Here is a 14,513-nt window from a genome sequence, read left to right on the forward strand (position 1 = left end):
GGAATACAAAGAAGAAGGTTGCATTAAATAATGTGTCTACAGATGTTAACTTAATCAAACTCGTCGAATCTGACTGTTAGGGTACATCTGTTCTTTAAAGCAGTGTTTGACTTTCATCACAATTTTTTTTTTCAAATGTGTCAAACCCCAGTGATAGCCTAATTATCACTAATCCATTAGTCTTTCCATGTTTACACACCTCAATCCCTTCCCTCACGGTGAACAACTTTAAATATGACTCCATCATAAACACAGTTCGCTTGTTTAGATAACAAACTGAATGAATGAATGAATGTTTGAATGAATGTTTATTTATTTCAGTTAAATACAAGATACAAAACACACACATATAAAAAAGACAACAAAACAAAACACCTACATATTAAAAAAGAAACAAACAAGCATAAAATTAACACATTTTGTAACTGAAAAAGGAAGAAGCTGAAGCCGGAGGCTTATTTCTGCTTCTCCTATTTACACCCTTAGTCCATGTCCACACCTTAAGTTGCAACAGATAAATACTTAAACTTAAATTATACTACATTCAGTGTAATAAGTTATTTTGTAAACATATTACTCTCATAGCCCTTCATAATTTGACCAATTAAATTCTTTTGAAACTCAACAGTGAGCTACACAATTTCACTTCATCCTTCAATTCGTTCCATAGCTTGACACCAATAACTGAAACACTGTGATATTTAACGTTTGTTCTTACTTTACACTTTTCAAACACAAACATCCCTCTTAAATTATAATGTCCTTTTCTTAACTTAAAGATTTTCTGAATACAAAAAGGAAGGTTTTTACTTTTAACGTGAAACATAAATTCCATTGTTTTTAAATATACAATGTCAAGAAATTTTAGCAAACCAGATTCTACAAAAAGTGGATTACTTGATTGGAGATAACCAGCTTTGTTTATGACTCTAATAGCTTTTTTTTGGAGTTTAATTATTGGGTCTAAATTAGTCTTATACACATTGCCCCATATTTCCACACAATATGACATATATGGCATTACAAGTGAACAATACAACATATGCAAACATTTTTTGCTTAACAAGTCTCGAGTTTTATAAAGAATCGCAACAGCTTTGGACATTTTGCGTTTGATATATTCTATTTGTGGTTTCCAACAGAGTTTATGGTCAATAATCACTCCCAAAATTTTGTTTCATACACCCTTTCAATTTCAATTTCATTAATTTTCAGTTTTATATCATCACTTCCCCTAGCACCACCAAAAACCATAAATTTTGTTTTATCTTCATTAAGTGATAACTTATTTACATCAAACCATTTTTTTAACTTGCTCAATTCCTTTTCCACAATTTCTAATATTTGTTTCATATTTACTCCCGAATAAAGCAAATTAGTATCATCTGCAAATATTGTAAATTTTAACTTACTAGATGCCATAAAGATATCATTTAGATAAAGTATAAATAACTTGGGTCCCAGAACTGAACCTTGTGGGACCCCACATGTTACGTTTCTAAGTTGTGAATTTGTATTTCCAATTGATACATACTGAGACCTATTTTGTAAATAACTTTTTAACCAGTTTTGCGTCACACCTCTTATACCATACATTTCACATTTCCGGAGTAATATTGAGTGATCAATTGTGTCAAATGCTTTCCTTAAATCAATAAAAACACCAACAGTATGTTGTTTCTGATCCACCGCTGTTGCTATATTTTCTGCAAATTCCATTACTGCTAAAGATGTTGATCGGTTTTTCCTAAATCCATACTGATGATCATTTAATATCCTATATTTGTCTATGTAGTCATCTAACCTCTTTACAAACAGTTTCTCAAGAATTTTAGAAAACTGTGGTAACAGTGACACCGGTCTATAATTTGACACCATGTGCTTATCACCATTTTTATAAATCGGAATCACTTTAGCTATTTTCATATTTTCTGGAAAAGTACCTGTTTGAAATGATTTGTTACATATATACGTGAATGGTTGAAGGATACTGTTTATCACTTGTTTATGAGTGACATATCAATGGAATTTCTATCAGTAGATTTTTTATTTTTAGATTTCCTGACCACTTCCAACACTTCACTTTCACAAACTCCACCAAGAAACATTGAATTATTGTTTTCAATAGCAAAATTAAAGGTTTTATCATCCTTTTCCCACTTGGTAATATCTTTTGCCAAATTAGGACCGACATTAACAAAAAAATCATTAAATATATTCACGATGTCCTCTGTATTTTCCACCACAGTGTCACCAGTTTTAACAACATATGTAGCAAAATTCTTTTTATTACTTTTTTTAATCATATCATTTAACACTTTCCAAGTACCTTTAATATCATTTTTGTGTATTTCTAACAACTTATCATAATAGGCTTTTTTATGTGTTCTTATAATTGCTGTCAATCTATTTTTGTATCTTTTATATTTATTCTCTTTTTCTTTCAAGCGGACTGTGTTTATGATGGAGTCATCTTTGAAGTTGTTCCCTGTGAGGGAAGTGATTCAGGTGCATAAACACGAAAAGACCAATGGATTAGAGATAATTAGGATATCACTGGGGTTTTACGCTGCTTTAAGGTTTACAGTGTTTTTCTTTTCATGGTCGTACCCACAAAAACCAATAGGAACTGTCTTTAAAATGAAGATTTCATATAAGCCTAAGGGTTTTTAGTGTGATGATGGATGACATGATGACATGAAGCTTTAATTACTTATGTGTAAGAGGTTATTAACTGAAGTAGGTTACTTAGGCAACCTTCTTTTGACCAGAGCCACATTCTAAGTTTTCTACCACATACTCTGATCTCAATGCTGCCTCCTCCAGGAAGTAACTATCGCAGTCATGTCAAGTTAAAGATGGGTTAAAAAGGTCATATTTTGCTAAACCCACTTGTATTAGTCTTTGGTACATTTATTTGTGTTTTTGGACCCTAATAGTTAAAAAAAGTTTTAATTTAAACCCTCCAGGTGCTGCAAACCTATCTTTATATTCATTTTGGCAAAAATCAAGTGGATTTCTACAACCCGTTTCAATTCCTGCTTAATTTGTTACATTTTATAACTAGTTACGTCACAACATTTGTACATATAAGGTTAGGACTTCCGACCAACATTTCTCCAAATTCGCCATAATTGTTTGTCAGCAGGAGCGGTTGTAGTCCATACTGAAAATATGTCCAGACTTCGAGCTGATTACTTGAAATGTTCAGTTGTTGGTTGAATGGGACAGAGCAGCACAGTCAACAACCTGAAGGGGGTGGGGCATTAAGTGACTCATGTGCATTTAAAGGGCCAACGCTCAAAACAACCTTTCTGGTGTCATTACTCAGAAATAAGGTTGAAGATGGACCTGTGGAGTTGAATTAATGAAGAATTCAGACCCAAGCAGAGCATTAACAGTTTATGTAGACCACAGGGAAATGTTTTAAAATGCATAATTCCATTTAAAAAAAGCAAAATATCCCTCCTTTAAGACATGTTTGTCTGCATTAAATAATGCTGCAATCAACATTTGCGAACCTTAGTAAAACATCATATGACTAAACCCGCATATTTTAAATAGGCATGTAATACATCTATCTCAACTACATTACAGCTACATCTATCTCATCTTAAAAAGTTACCCATTGAGGAGTGGCAGAAATACACCATTTAACATTTTAAATCACTTTAGGCTTTACTTAACATTTATTGGAGTTGTGTCGGAACTGTAATAATGCAGGACTTGTGTGTATGGCATAAAGTTAAACATAAATCTCCTTCACCTCCAATAAAAATGACTCACCTCTTAAATGAATACAATTCTTAACATTTTGGTATTTTAATTATTTGTGCACATTCCAAATCCCAACAATTTTTCAATGACAAATAAAGGTTTGTGCTCATCTTTACTCAGTTTTGTGTTTTCTGGATGATTTGTTGGCATGAAAAGGTAAGATCTGAATATATTCAGGATTCACTCGAGCAAAACTATCATCTGTGATCTTGATCATGTAAGACAAGTAAGTGGACTTTGATAGACCCATCTGACCAACTTTTCTGTCTTCACTACTCAGAACATATGAAGTCAGAGGGGCAACTATTATTTCCTCCTTGTGTAAAAACATTCATGTGGCCTTTGATCACAGTCTGGAGATCTGAGTCTGAGTATCATCAACTCATCGACAGAACAGGAAAGCAAAGGTCTGAGTGAAATGTCTGCTTTCAAGTGAAGGATTTCATTCTACTGTTAAACACTGCTATTTGTATTCAGGGTGAAGCTGGAGCCGAGCAAAAAAGGATCATCTGTGATCTAAATTGAGGGTGTTAGCGTGCCTGCCTGCTTACATGTATGCACACACACACACACACACACACACACACACACACATACATACACATGCCAAACCAATCTGCAACGGCAGAAAAAACGGAAAAAACCATACGGTGTTAAGAAAAAGAAGCACATCCCTCTGCTTTTTCACCTTTCTTTAATGATATATATTCCACATATAGGGGAAGAAAGGTGAAGCATAAGAAGGATGAGAAGAGGATGGGGTGAACGAGCATCAAAGTGGTGAGAGATGGGCCACAGAGAAAGAAAGATGGGCCCTGAAGAGAAGAAGGAGAGGTCTACCCTATAGGAATAGCTGGACGTGTTGGGGCATTGAGAGCGCAACTAATGGATATGGCAGCTCAGAGAAGGATGATGAATGACTGTGCATGTGTGCATGTCACTGTCAGAATGTTTACACTTTTGTGCATAAAAGACACAAGCATAGGAGTTGTGTGTTTGTGGTGTGTGTGTGTTTGTGCGTGACAGTGTAGATGATGGATTCTCTAGTGGAGCATGTGGTTGGTGGTTTCTTGGGCAGACGAGGTGACAGGAGAGGTCTCTGTGTCCACATGCCACTGTCAGCCGTTCTGTCTACCCCTGCTATCCCCCTGCTGCCTCTCCCGCTCGTCCACCGTCTTAGTCTCTCTACATCCATTAGTCTCCTTCCTTTTGTCATGCTGTCTCTCATTCTTCATGCTCATCCTCTTTTGGAACCTTGCTTCCACCTCGAAACATACTGCACTCTAACTGTAGTTTTACATGACTACATCTTTCATATTGCGATATCTCTGTCAGTATTGTTTGTATTTTACTTCCACATACTGTACATGCTTCAATAAATCAGGGTCTACAGTGGAAACTTAAATCTTTCTCCTGAATGTCTTAAATCTAAAATCATTATTGTATAAATGTTGTTTTTTCCTATTACATATAAAGTTAAGCATAAATAGTTGTTTCAGAAGTAGATTTAAAGCTTTGTAATATCACCTATGCAGATTTTCACACAGAAGACTTTGATATCAAGAAATTAAAAGATGGATGCATTCATTCAATAAAATATTTGTGGCATTTAAAGCCATGCATATTCATATATAATAAGTTATAAAGCCTGTTTTTTAATCAAATTATATTTAAGATATTTTATAGACATACAGGCACCCTGATAAACATGTCAACTAATAAACTTACATTTTGCCCATAAACATACAGTGCCCCATTTTATAATCACTGCTTTTCCTGGCAGTCATCAATCAATGATACTCATATTATATGTTTATTCTCACTCTCCATCCTGCTTTGCTCTTTTTTTCTGTCTTCACTGCAGGTCTTTCCTGTTTATCCATCCGTTGCCCCTCTGGCCTCTCTCAGCTCAGAATGTGCTAGCCAGAGCTCTCCCCATGTCTTGCAGATGGGTGCACTAATCCTCTAGCGTTAGCTCCGTGAGGCATGAAGGCTGGGCCCGTGTGTTGTTTTGGACGGACAGGGAGGCAGCAGTGTTGCATGCTCGTGTTGGGGATTCTACACAGCTTGTGTTGGGAGACGAGATAAAGGGGAAAGTAATTGGATAAAGGTTGACCAATTAATAAAGGCCAGTGAGTCAGGCCAGCCAACAAAGAGAGCTTTAATCTGCGCACAGATAACAGAGACTCGGACCACAAACATAAGGAAGATATGGTAAATGTGTGAGTGTCTCTGAAAATATGTGTGTTTTTGTATGCGAGCCGTCAATCTGATAAAGTGCAGGCATGACTGTCAGTCACTTGGGATGCAGTGGATTTACATCCTTAAGTCCATTGAGCAGACATGCAGTTTTCCATGTCTGTTAATATATGCATGGTGTGTTTGAGCGAAAGAAAAGGAAAAACACACAGCAGAAACAAATAAACTGGCTCTGTGTCCATCACTAATATCCTTGTATACACTCCAGCAGTTGACAAACACTTGTTATGCCTTGCATGTCGCCTGCTACAGCCGCCACTCGGCACGATTGATATTAGCTTTTATGCTAATGCAGCATTTGGCTATGTAAGAACAAGGCAGTATTTCCATAGGCAGTCATTCATCCCCGCCTGTTTATGGCCTTATGGGCCATGACAGAATTATTGCTGCACAGTACACAAGCTGTTGTCACTGTACCAAGAGCCAGTTATACACATGCAAAACCAAGCAGACAAACAGTGAGAATGTGTGAGGAAACCTGAGGCAAAAGCCACGAGGGTTTAGTGGTAAAGGTGTATGGTCACACTTTGCACTGCAATCTTTCCTCTTAATTTTGAAATATACTTTGCAAAGTAAACACAGCCAATGAATTTCTGTTTTTGCATAACTAAAACACAATATAATGTTTCTACTACAGATCACATTTTGGTATTAAAGTTATGATTAATACCTAGGGTTATTGAATGATTAAAACCAGGAGTTATTAAGGGTTTGTGTTTGTTAGTGAATAATACCTTTATGGTAATTTAACATTGACAATTATCTAATGCCACGTTTCCACTACGTGGTACCAACTGGACTCGACCCAACTTGACTTAGCCTTTTTGCATTTCCATTATGTAAAAGGACCTGGAATCTGGTACCCCGTGCTAGTTTTCTGGTATCTATTCTTTTGAGGTTCCAAGACGGGGAAAAAGATACTAAAACATGACGTGTAAACACTGCAGACCACTGATTGGTCTGAGAGTTGTCTCTGCATCATTGCATTATCAATGTGCAGCAACCCGCCATTTAAAAAAAAAAATAGATGCAGAAGTTTACTGTAAATATAGCGGTAGGTTAATCCATATGATGGCAGCCCACAAAACTACACTGTGGTCGGTCGAGGAGATTCATACATTTCTGTTCTTGGTGGCCGACAAAAAAATTCAGCATGAGCTTGACGGGGCAACACGCAACGAGGGAGTTTATCAGCAACTCTCTGAGCAGATGTCACAGAAGTTACGCACCGCATCGCTATAACATCCAGGTACTCTAAAGTCGATAGTATCCTGTAATGGAAATGGTCTCCAGGAATAGTACCTGGTACCCAAGTCGAGTCGAGCCGATTCCACATAGTGGAAATGCGGCAAAACAATTTGAAATATTCTTTCTTAAAAGAACATTTGAAAATGATACCCCAGTGTGCATATTCTGTTATTATTTGATGCTCCAGTCACCTCTCTCCTGCATTCGTTTCCTCGGTCATGCTTTATTGACTTCCTGAAAGGCTCATTCAGCAACAGCTGTTTTGCATTTCTAACCAGGTCCACCGTACTGCTGCTACACAAGTTGCATTGTTTACATCTTGTTATGTTAGGGAAGAAACACAAAAAAAGATATTAGTCCAATCTGCACAGCCGCATATGAGGCTATCTATGTCCCCTGGAATGAACATGGAGTACAGAATTATACAATGATCTTTGAAGTTATCATGTGTCATTTAGAAGTATCTGTAGGATGGCATAAATGACATGATCTCTATGATTCAGTAAAATGACAGAATGCTGAAGACTGATTGTGGTGTAAGATTGCCAGGTTGCCCACCTCTATCTGAGACTGTAATTTGAGTTTGCATGTGGGAGAACATGACCCGACCTTCAATGTGTGATCACAGCATATGTGGAAAAAAGCAGTTACAGTATATCATGAAATACAATACCACATATGATCTAATAGCTCCAGACAACCCGTTCAGCTGGGCTCTGTTACAGTTTTCTGTTAAAACACACAAGAAAATGGACAATTCAGCATCCTTAGTCCTACCTCAGAAATGTTGACACGTCCCTCCTGGAAAGAGCAGTCGTTGGCGTTCTGGGTGCACATGTGGCGATACTTGCACCAGTGGCATGGAAATGAACCGTTTACACAGGAAAGGCAGCTGGAACAAAAGGATAGGAGATGTTAGAAGACAACGATGGGGTCACCTGCTTTCATTACATTTGTCTAAATTATTTATTGAAATCATCACTCCATTTTACAAAGTGCAGCAAAGGCAAACAACAGGACAGAGTAGGTGGGTGTAATATTGCAAAATTTACATGTGTCAGACCAAAAATGACTTCTGGACCAGTTAAACTTCATACTTTACTAAATAATTCTGACGTCTGTTTGGAGTTTGTCTAGGGGGCATGGACACAACAGTAACTTATGACGTGAAATTTACATACCGAAGCAAATGTATTCATTGTTCCATATCTTTACTCCCACACTTACGCTACATGATAACTGTCATTCAACGTCAAATTTCTCCCCTCCCTGTCTGGAATCCTCTTTTCTTCCATCCCCTTTTCTTCCAGCCTATCAATCAAACTGTCTTTACCTTTTTTCTCTCCCTCGCTTCCCTTTTCATCACTGCCCACTTGCTTGTAATTGTGTATCGCTTCCTTCTATATGTTCACCAATCTCCCTCACAATCAGTCCACTCTCTGCATACATTTCACCTCTTTTCCCTCTTTCTATACCTCTGCTGTATCTTTCTCTCCATCCATTGAGCACTGAGCTTTTTTTTCCTGACCCTCCATCTTTCGCTCTACCTATCCCTTTCATTCCCCGCCGTCTCATTTTAAAAAGCTCTCCCCCTGTTCTTTGTCTAAAGCTCTCTTTCATCCGCGGGGCTAAGAGCGCTCCACCATTTTAAATTCACCTGCTTTAGCTGAGGCGAGGTGCAGATAGACAGGCTGAAAGGAAAGGATGGGAGAAAGAAGAGAGGGAAAAAGAGGGAAAGATCAAAAGCAGGTGGATTTCCCTGAGAGAGGTGGAGACGCCAGGTATCGTGGGAGAAAGAGAGGAGAGAAAATAGAGAGGTGTGGGGGGTGTAGCCCACGGGGCTCTGTGTGGGAGTCTCATGGGAGAGTGGGGAAACATTAGGTTGGAAGTTGGGAAGTAAGGATGAGTGTATCTGTGTGTTTGTGTGCACTGAAGAAAAAAAAAGATTCAAGAGAACAGTTTATCAACACTTCCTGTTATTGGTTCTCTGTTGGCCTTCAAGAGAAGATACATTATCGGTGCAACATTATTAAATATTGCTATAGGTGTACAAATATAATACTTCATTACGCAGTGCACTCAAGGCCTTTGTCCTCCACCTGTGATACAGTTTCAGATATTTTCTTTTGTGTAACTCGTTTAGCAGTTATGGTTTCTGTGAGCATATGGTTAATAGGAAACACGGTGAAATACTACATTTAATGCAGTCAAGGTAATCAAGTCTGGATCCATAACAATAAAAGAGCGGATAGAGATGCTCAACATGCAGGCTGATTTGTATTCAACCACATCTGCCAGGTGCAAGTTCGCGCATCTGACTGAAATGCAACGAGTACCTCCCTGAAGCTCTCAAGTGTGTTTTAACCCTGTGCGAAATGAAAGCTACCCTTCCCCTCATCCACATGAAAAATGAGGGCTTTAACTCTCGAGCTTTGAGATGGAGCCCATATACAAATCCATCAAACCCTGACATGGATTCATTTGGATCAATTAGGGCCGCTCGTTTGTTAGGTACGCACTTTAAGCGATCGTTTCCAGCCCAGACCCCTCCTTTTGAGCGAGATCAGAGGCTGCAGCTTAATTCAATCCCACCGCCGCTTTAATTGACCAATTTAGCATTGTGCTGAGAGAAGTTGTCCATTTAGAATGAGGGATGTGTGGCTGAGGGAATAACAGGCCTCTTAATACCGCACAGGAGCAAATAGGAGATTCGTCAATGTTGCAACAAATGGAGGAAATCCGATTAGGCTATGCTAGGTTAGGTTAGCATACAGTGAAGAGTGCTACATCAAGAGCATGTACGGAGTTTTGGTACAGTGTTTTGCTTGAAATCAACAAAGGGGTGTCAATAGATAGTGAACAAAGGGGCAGATGACAATGATACATGACAGATGCACAAGGGTGAGTTGGGCTCATTGTGTAGCTTGATGGTGTTTGTTACCTTAGCAATAATCACTCCCTTGAATGAACATTTTTTTTCTGTTTTAAATAAATGGGGCCCCATCATTAGATCATTGCTCACCGAAATACAGTAGAACATCAACTTAACACAGCAGGTTACCAGAACCAAGCAGTGAACAGTACAATGTAAAGTTAGCGGTTAACAACCATCAACACATCTGTCACTAAGCCTTGAGCCTTGATACTAATGATGATAATCTGACTCTGATCTTTTATTCATGTCAAATGAACCTTGTTAGTGTACCAGTGACTATGAAATAACAAGCAAAATATCAGCAGGTAACCACTAACAACTTTCTTTGTGACTTCTATGATCACACACCCTTTGAAACAGAGGATGGTACCATTATATGTGCCACCTAAGGCCAGTGGTGGCCCTGTTTGACAACCCCCTACAGCTCGCTCTTTGGTTTCTTCGAAGTAACCCAGACCCCCTGTCATGAGCTGCCTTAGGATCTCAAAACCTCTCTTTTAGCACGGGCACAAACCCTTTTAAGGAAAAGCCCACCCAAGGCCACTTGGGGATGTTAATAATTCTTTGTCTGTTGTCCAGGGGTGGGCTCCTTCTTTTCTCCCCAGACCCCCCGATACCTCCCTATTACTCCTTCCTGCCAGTCGCCATCGCTCCTAACCACTCTGCAGCTTAAGTGGCTGCAGACACGCTCCCCGTATGGCCACGCTCATGATGCTAATTTAATCCGTTCATATTCAGATGCTAATCAAGCTACGCTAGCTTTGGAGCAGGAGTATTTTTTTCAGCCCTGACACAATAGGTTGTGATTTCCTCCCCTCTCCTCTTCTCGGTCAGTTTGGAGCGCAAAATACAATCCGCTCTCCTGCCGAGGTGCGTTTGACACTTCTGCACTTGGCAAAATGAGTTATTTATTGGCTACTATTCATTTCAAAGGAGTAGAGGTGAATAATTTAATGGTCCTCTAGGACAGTCTATCCTATCATTATGGGATCCTTTTGAAATCTGTAAAACACCGAGGGTCTGGTATTCATGGACATAATTTCATTAATGCATGTCTGTGTTGAGTTTACAGTAAAAGACTGCAATCTAGAAGTCTGTCACTGGGTCAGAAAGAGCACAGGGAAGGCTACGTACTTTAAATGAATTGTATAATTCTTTCCAGTCACACATTTCTTATTTTTATCTTACATTTTTACCAGCCATTGTCATTCTTCCTCATAAAAAAAGATCTTTCTGTACGACATTCAGTAGACTTTTCTCCCAATTACTCTATGAACACCCTCAATCACACAACAAATGATCCAGTCAGTGCCTGAGACACATTGACCACAGTGATAAAAGGTACTTCATATGGCCTCATCCAGACTTTTAAACCCCATTTCATTGCCAGACTATGCACCCTATCTTTAATAAATGGGGGGCTGTGGAATGAGAAAATGTGTGTGGAAATATTTAATTAAGGAGCAATCATGGCCGTGGGTGATTTTCTATTTCAATCCCGGCAACCCTTAAACTGAAACAGTGGGAATTCTAATTAGATTAATACCACTATGCAAATTTATGGCATTTTTGAAAAGGCAAGGGCCACGACGTAATCAGTTGAGTAAATAAGCAGGAGGGGTGTGTGGTTTTTAGGATGGGGGGGCTTAGTTGATGGTGCATGTGGGTAAACTATTTCAGGCCTTTCCCTCTGGTACACATGCCAATACAGTAAAAATATCAGAGAACAGTAAGAGACTACACACATAGATTTACAGGAATCCATGTAGGACAGCAAATTAGTATTTTTTTCCTCCTTGTAAATGCATGTTTTGAGAATATCTACATCCATCACTGTGTGAACGTCTTTAGTATTTTGAGTCTGAGCCCATTAGAGGGGAAGTCAGCTCTGTAAAGAATGACCAAGCATTCTGGAAACTGGGCCTTGCGTGTTGCTGTGCGGGCCTAAAGTCATTACTCCAACAACATTACCAGTCTGATCTCATCAGATGCCACACACTGAAGCCTGCAGGGCACAGTGGGTGTGCAGGCCGGAGTGCCAGCTCCAAATGGGATTCTTATCTCAGCATCTCTTTTCGTCATCAGAGTAGCCGCCGAAGATGCGACATGCTGTATTTGTAACTTCATTAAATGTGTCCATTACATCATTTCAAGGTTGTATTAGATCAGCTCAGGGAGCGGATTTAATCAGAGTTCATTGAGGTAATATCTTCAAATTTGCGACACCATTGTTTGTGTTTCTTCTCAAATAGTTTTGTTTTGTGAGATCACTAACTTTTGCAAGGTTTTCTCTAACACCGTAACATTTAGATAGAGCCCCAGGGTGTTTTTCACAGCGAAAAAGGAAAAACACTGATTATTTATTATGGCACCTAGAAATGTAATAAAAAATTTGATTAGATGCTATCACACTTAACCCCCCCGAAAATCGCTGACAAATGTTGCAATCCAAATTGAGATCCAGTATTTTAATATATCAGTCTACTGTATGTTGCACCTTTTATTTAATCTGTTTCATGTTTGTACGTGAACCAGTTTGTACTTGTATCTGATGCAGTTGCACCATTGACAGAATAAGGCACTGGGAGTTAGAGCAAACATTGCAGGGTCCTTATGGGAGATAAATTAACCGTGAATTGACATTGTAAACTACCCCACCCTTAACCAGCTGAGCTAATCATCATTGTCGTGGCAGGGGATTTTGTGTATGAGGGTAGGGAGACAGGGGGAGCTGGGTTAAAGGTCACAGTAACGGATTAGGTGTCCGAGACATTCAGAGCTACAATGAGCTGTAAGTGACAGAGCATAGAGAGGTGTGCCTGTGCATGTCTATGTGTATGTGCGTGTGTATTTGCTGGCAAATCCTCGAAGGAGATTCATCTAACATCCAGAGGGAAGCCAGGATGGAGCCCTGTGGTACCCCAGGGGCCTCCTAACCATCTGCTGCCCTGAGGCTAATACCCCAGCAGACGTTTCAGCCTCTCCTGGATCAGCCATGGATGGACAAGGGGGAGGGATGGGGTGGGGGCAGTGGGGAGGAGGTGGAGGATTCTTTTTACCTCAGCAGGGTGCATCGGGCTCGGGTATGTCTGACTTAGGGGTGTGGCACTATGGGTGGTTGTTTTTAGCAGAAGGTGGATTAGGGGAGGCAGTTGGGTAGATAGCAGAGGGCATCTGGAGTGTGAAGGAGCTGAACTTGTTGGAAAGACATAAGATTGCTCTAGTAAAGCTATTGGAGTACTAGCGTATTTCCCTCTGTTTCCTGACTAAATAAGGATCAAATAAATAACAAGTCGTTTTATGCATTTAAAAATAAAAACATTTACCTCATCAAGTGAAGAGGTAAAAATGAGGTTAGAACCTGTGATTGTGAGGGATTATGGTAGACCAGTTTGTAATGAATTAATCATTGAAGTATCGTGGGTTATGATAATAAGGCTAGAATTACCATCTCATATCCCAGTCGTACCTCATATACTTCACATTCGATTTTTCACTCTAACTGTAACATTAGCCTCTTGTGGAAGGACAATAGGGGGTGGGTGTATGTGCATGAGTGTCTAACTGTATCTTTAGTGGGCGGTAACATGAAACCGCCAATCTGGAGACTGGACAGTGAGAGATCATCTCTCAAAAGTGAAAAAAAGAGTGGGAATTAAATAAAACAAAAACAAAAGAGAATGTCACAAATAGCATTGAAAAATGTATTAGTTGTAACTTACGACTGGTGGACGCTGCAGTTGTAGAAAACAAAGTCAACGCTGGCAAACTTTTTGCCCGTCTCCTTGGATTTTAGATAAAGCTTCACCACCCGCTTGTCACCTGGATCAAACAGACACGATGGTAATTATATAAAGAATTAGTATTGTTTTGGAGAAAAAAAACACTGATTTCTCCTTTTTCAACAGAATGCACTGGACATATTGGGTGTAAATGAAATGAAGCCATTTTTTTAAATTTATACATGGCACTTTAAATGTGAATACTATTTGCATGACCTCAACAGATAGACACAAAGAAACACTGTAGCTTAGCAACACTCCACTCATGTCACACCCACAGTAGGGTGGCATTAAAAATAGCAGCACCAATCAGTGTTTAGATGCCAGAGCTGATGAGTATTCATAATGGTGCATAATAGGCTCAGTACCTCAGAACTACTGAGATGTCGCTTTGAGAAAACTTGGAGCACACTATCTGAAATGTCTTTTTTGCTTTGAAAAGAGATACCAAACAAGTTTTATTGTCTTTGTGGTGTGACAGATTTGAACTTGAAACAGGTGCATAATCTTGT

The 14,513-nt window shown here is 39.1% G+C and overlaps 1 protein-coding gene across 5 annotated transcripts in view; it reads right to left on the reverse strand.

The window, feature by feature from the left end:
• The window catches only part of plxna1b (plexin A1b), a 215,410-nt gene that overhangs the window by 79,287 nt on the left and 121,610 nt on the right, over positions 1-14,513 (reverse strand). For all 5 annotated transcript variants that reach the window (XM_030133610.1, XM_030133611.1, XM_030133608.1 and 2 more), the window contains 2 exons: positions 13,942-14,041; positions 8,062-8,176 (listed from right to left, as the gene is read on the reverse strand). In XM_030133610.1, coding sequence (XP_029989470.1) covers positions 8,062-8,176; positions 13,942-14,041 — 215 coding nt within the window. The remainder of the gene's footprint in view (positions 1-8,061; positions 8,177-13,941; positions 14,042-14,513) is intronic.

The sequence above is a fragment of the Sphaeramia orbicularis genome, chromosome 5 (genome assembly GCF_902148855.1).
Source record: "Sphaeramia orbicularis chromosome 5, fSphaOr1.1, whole genome shotgun sequence".
In the NCBI taxonomy this organism is placed as follows: domain Eukaryota; kingdom Metazoa; phylum Chordata; class Actinopteri; order Kurtiformes; family Apogonidae; genus Sphaeramia; species Sphaeramia orbicularis.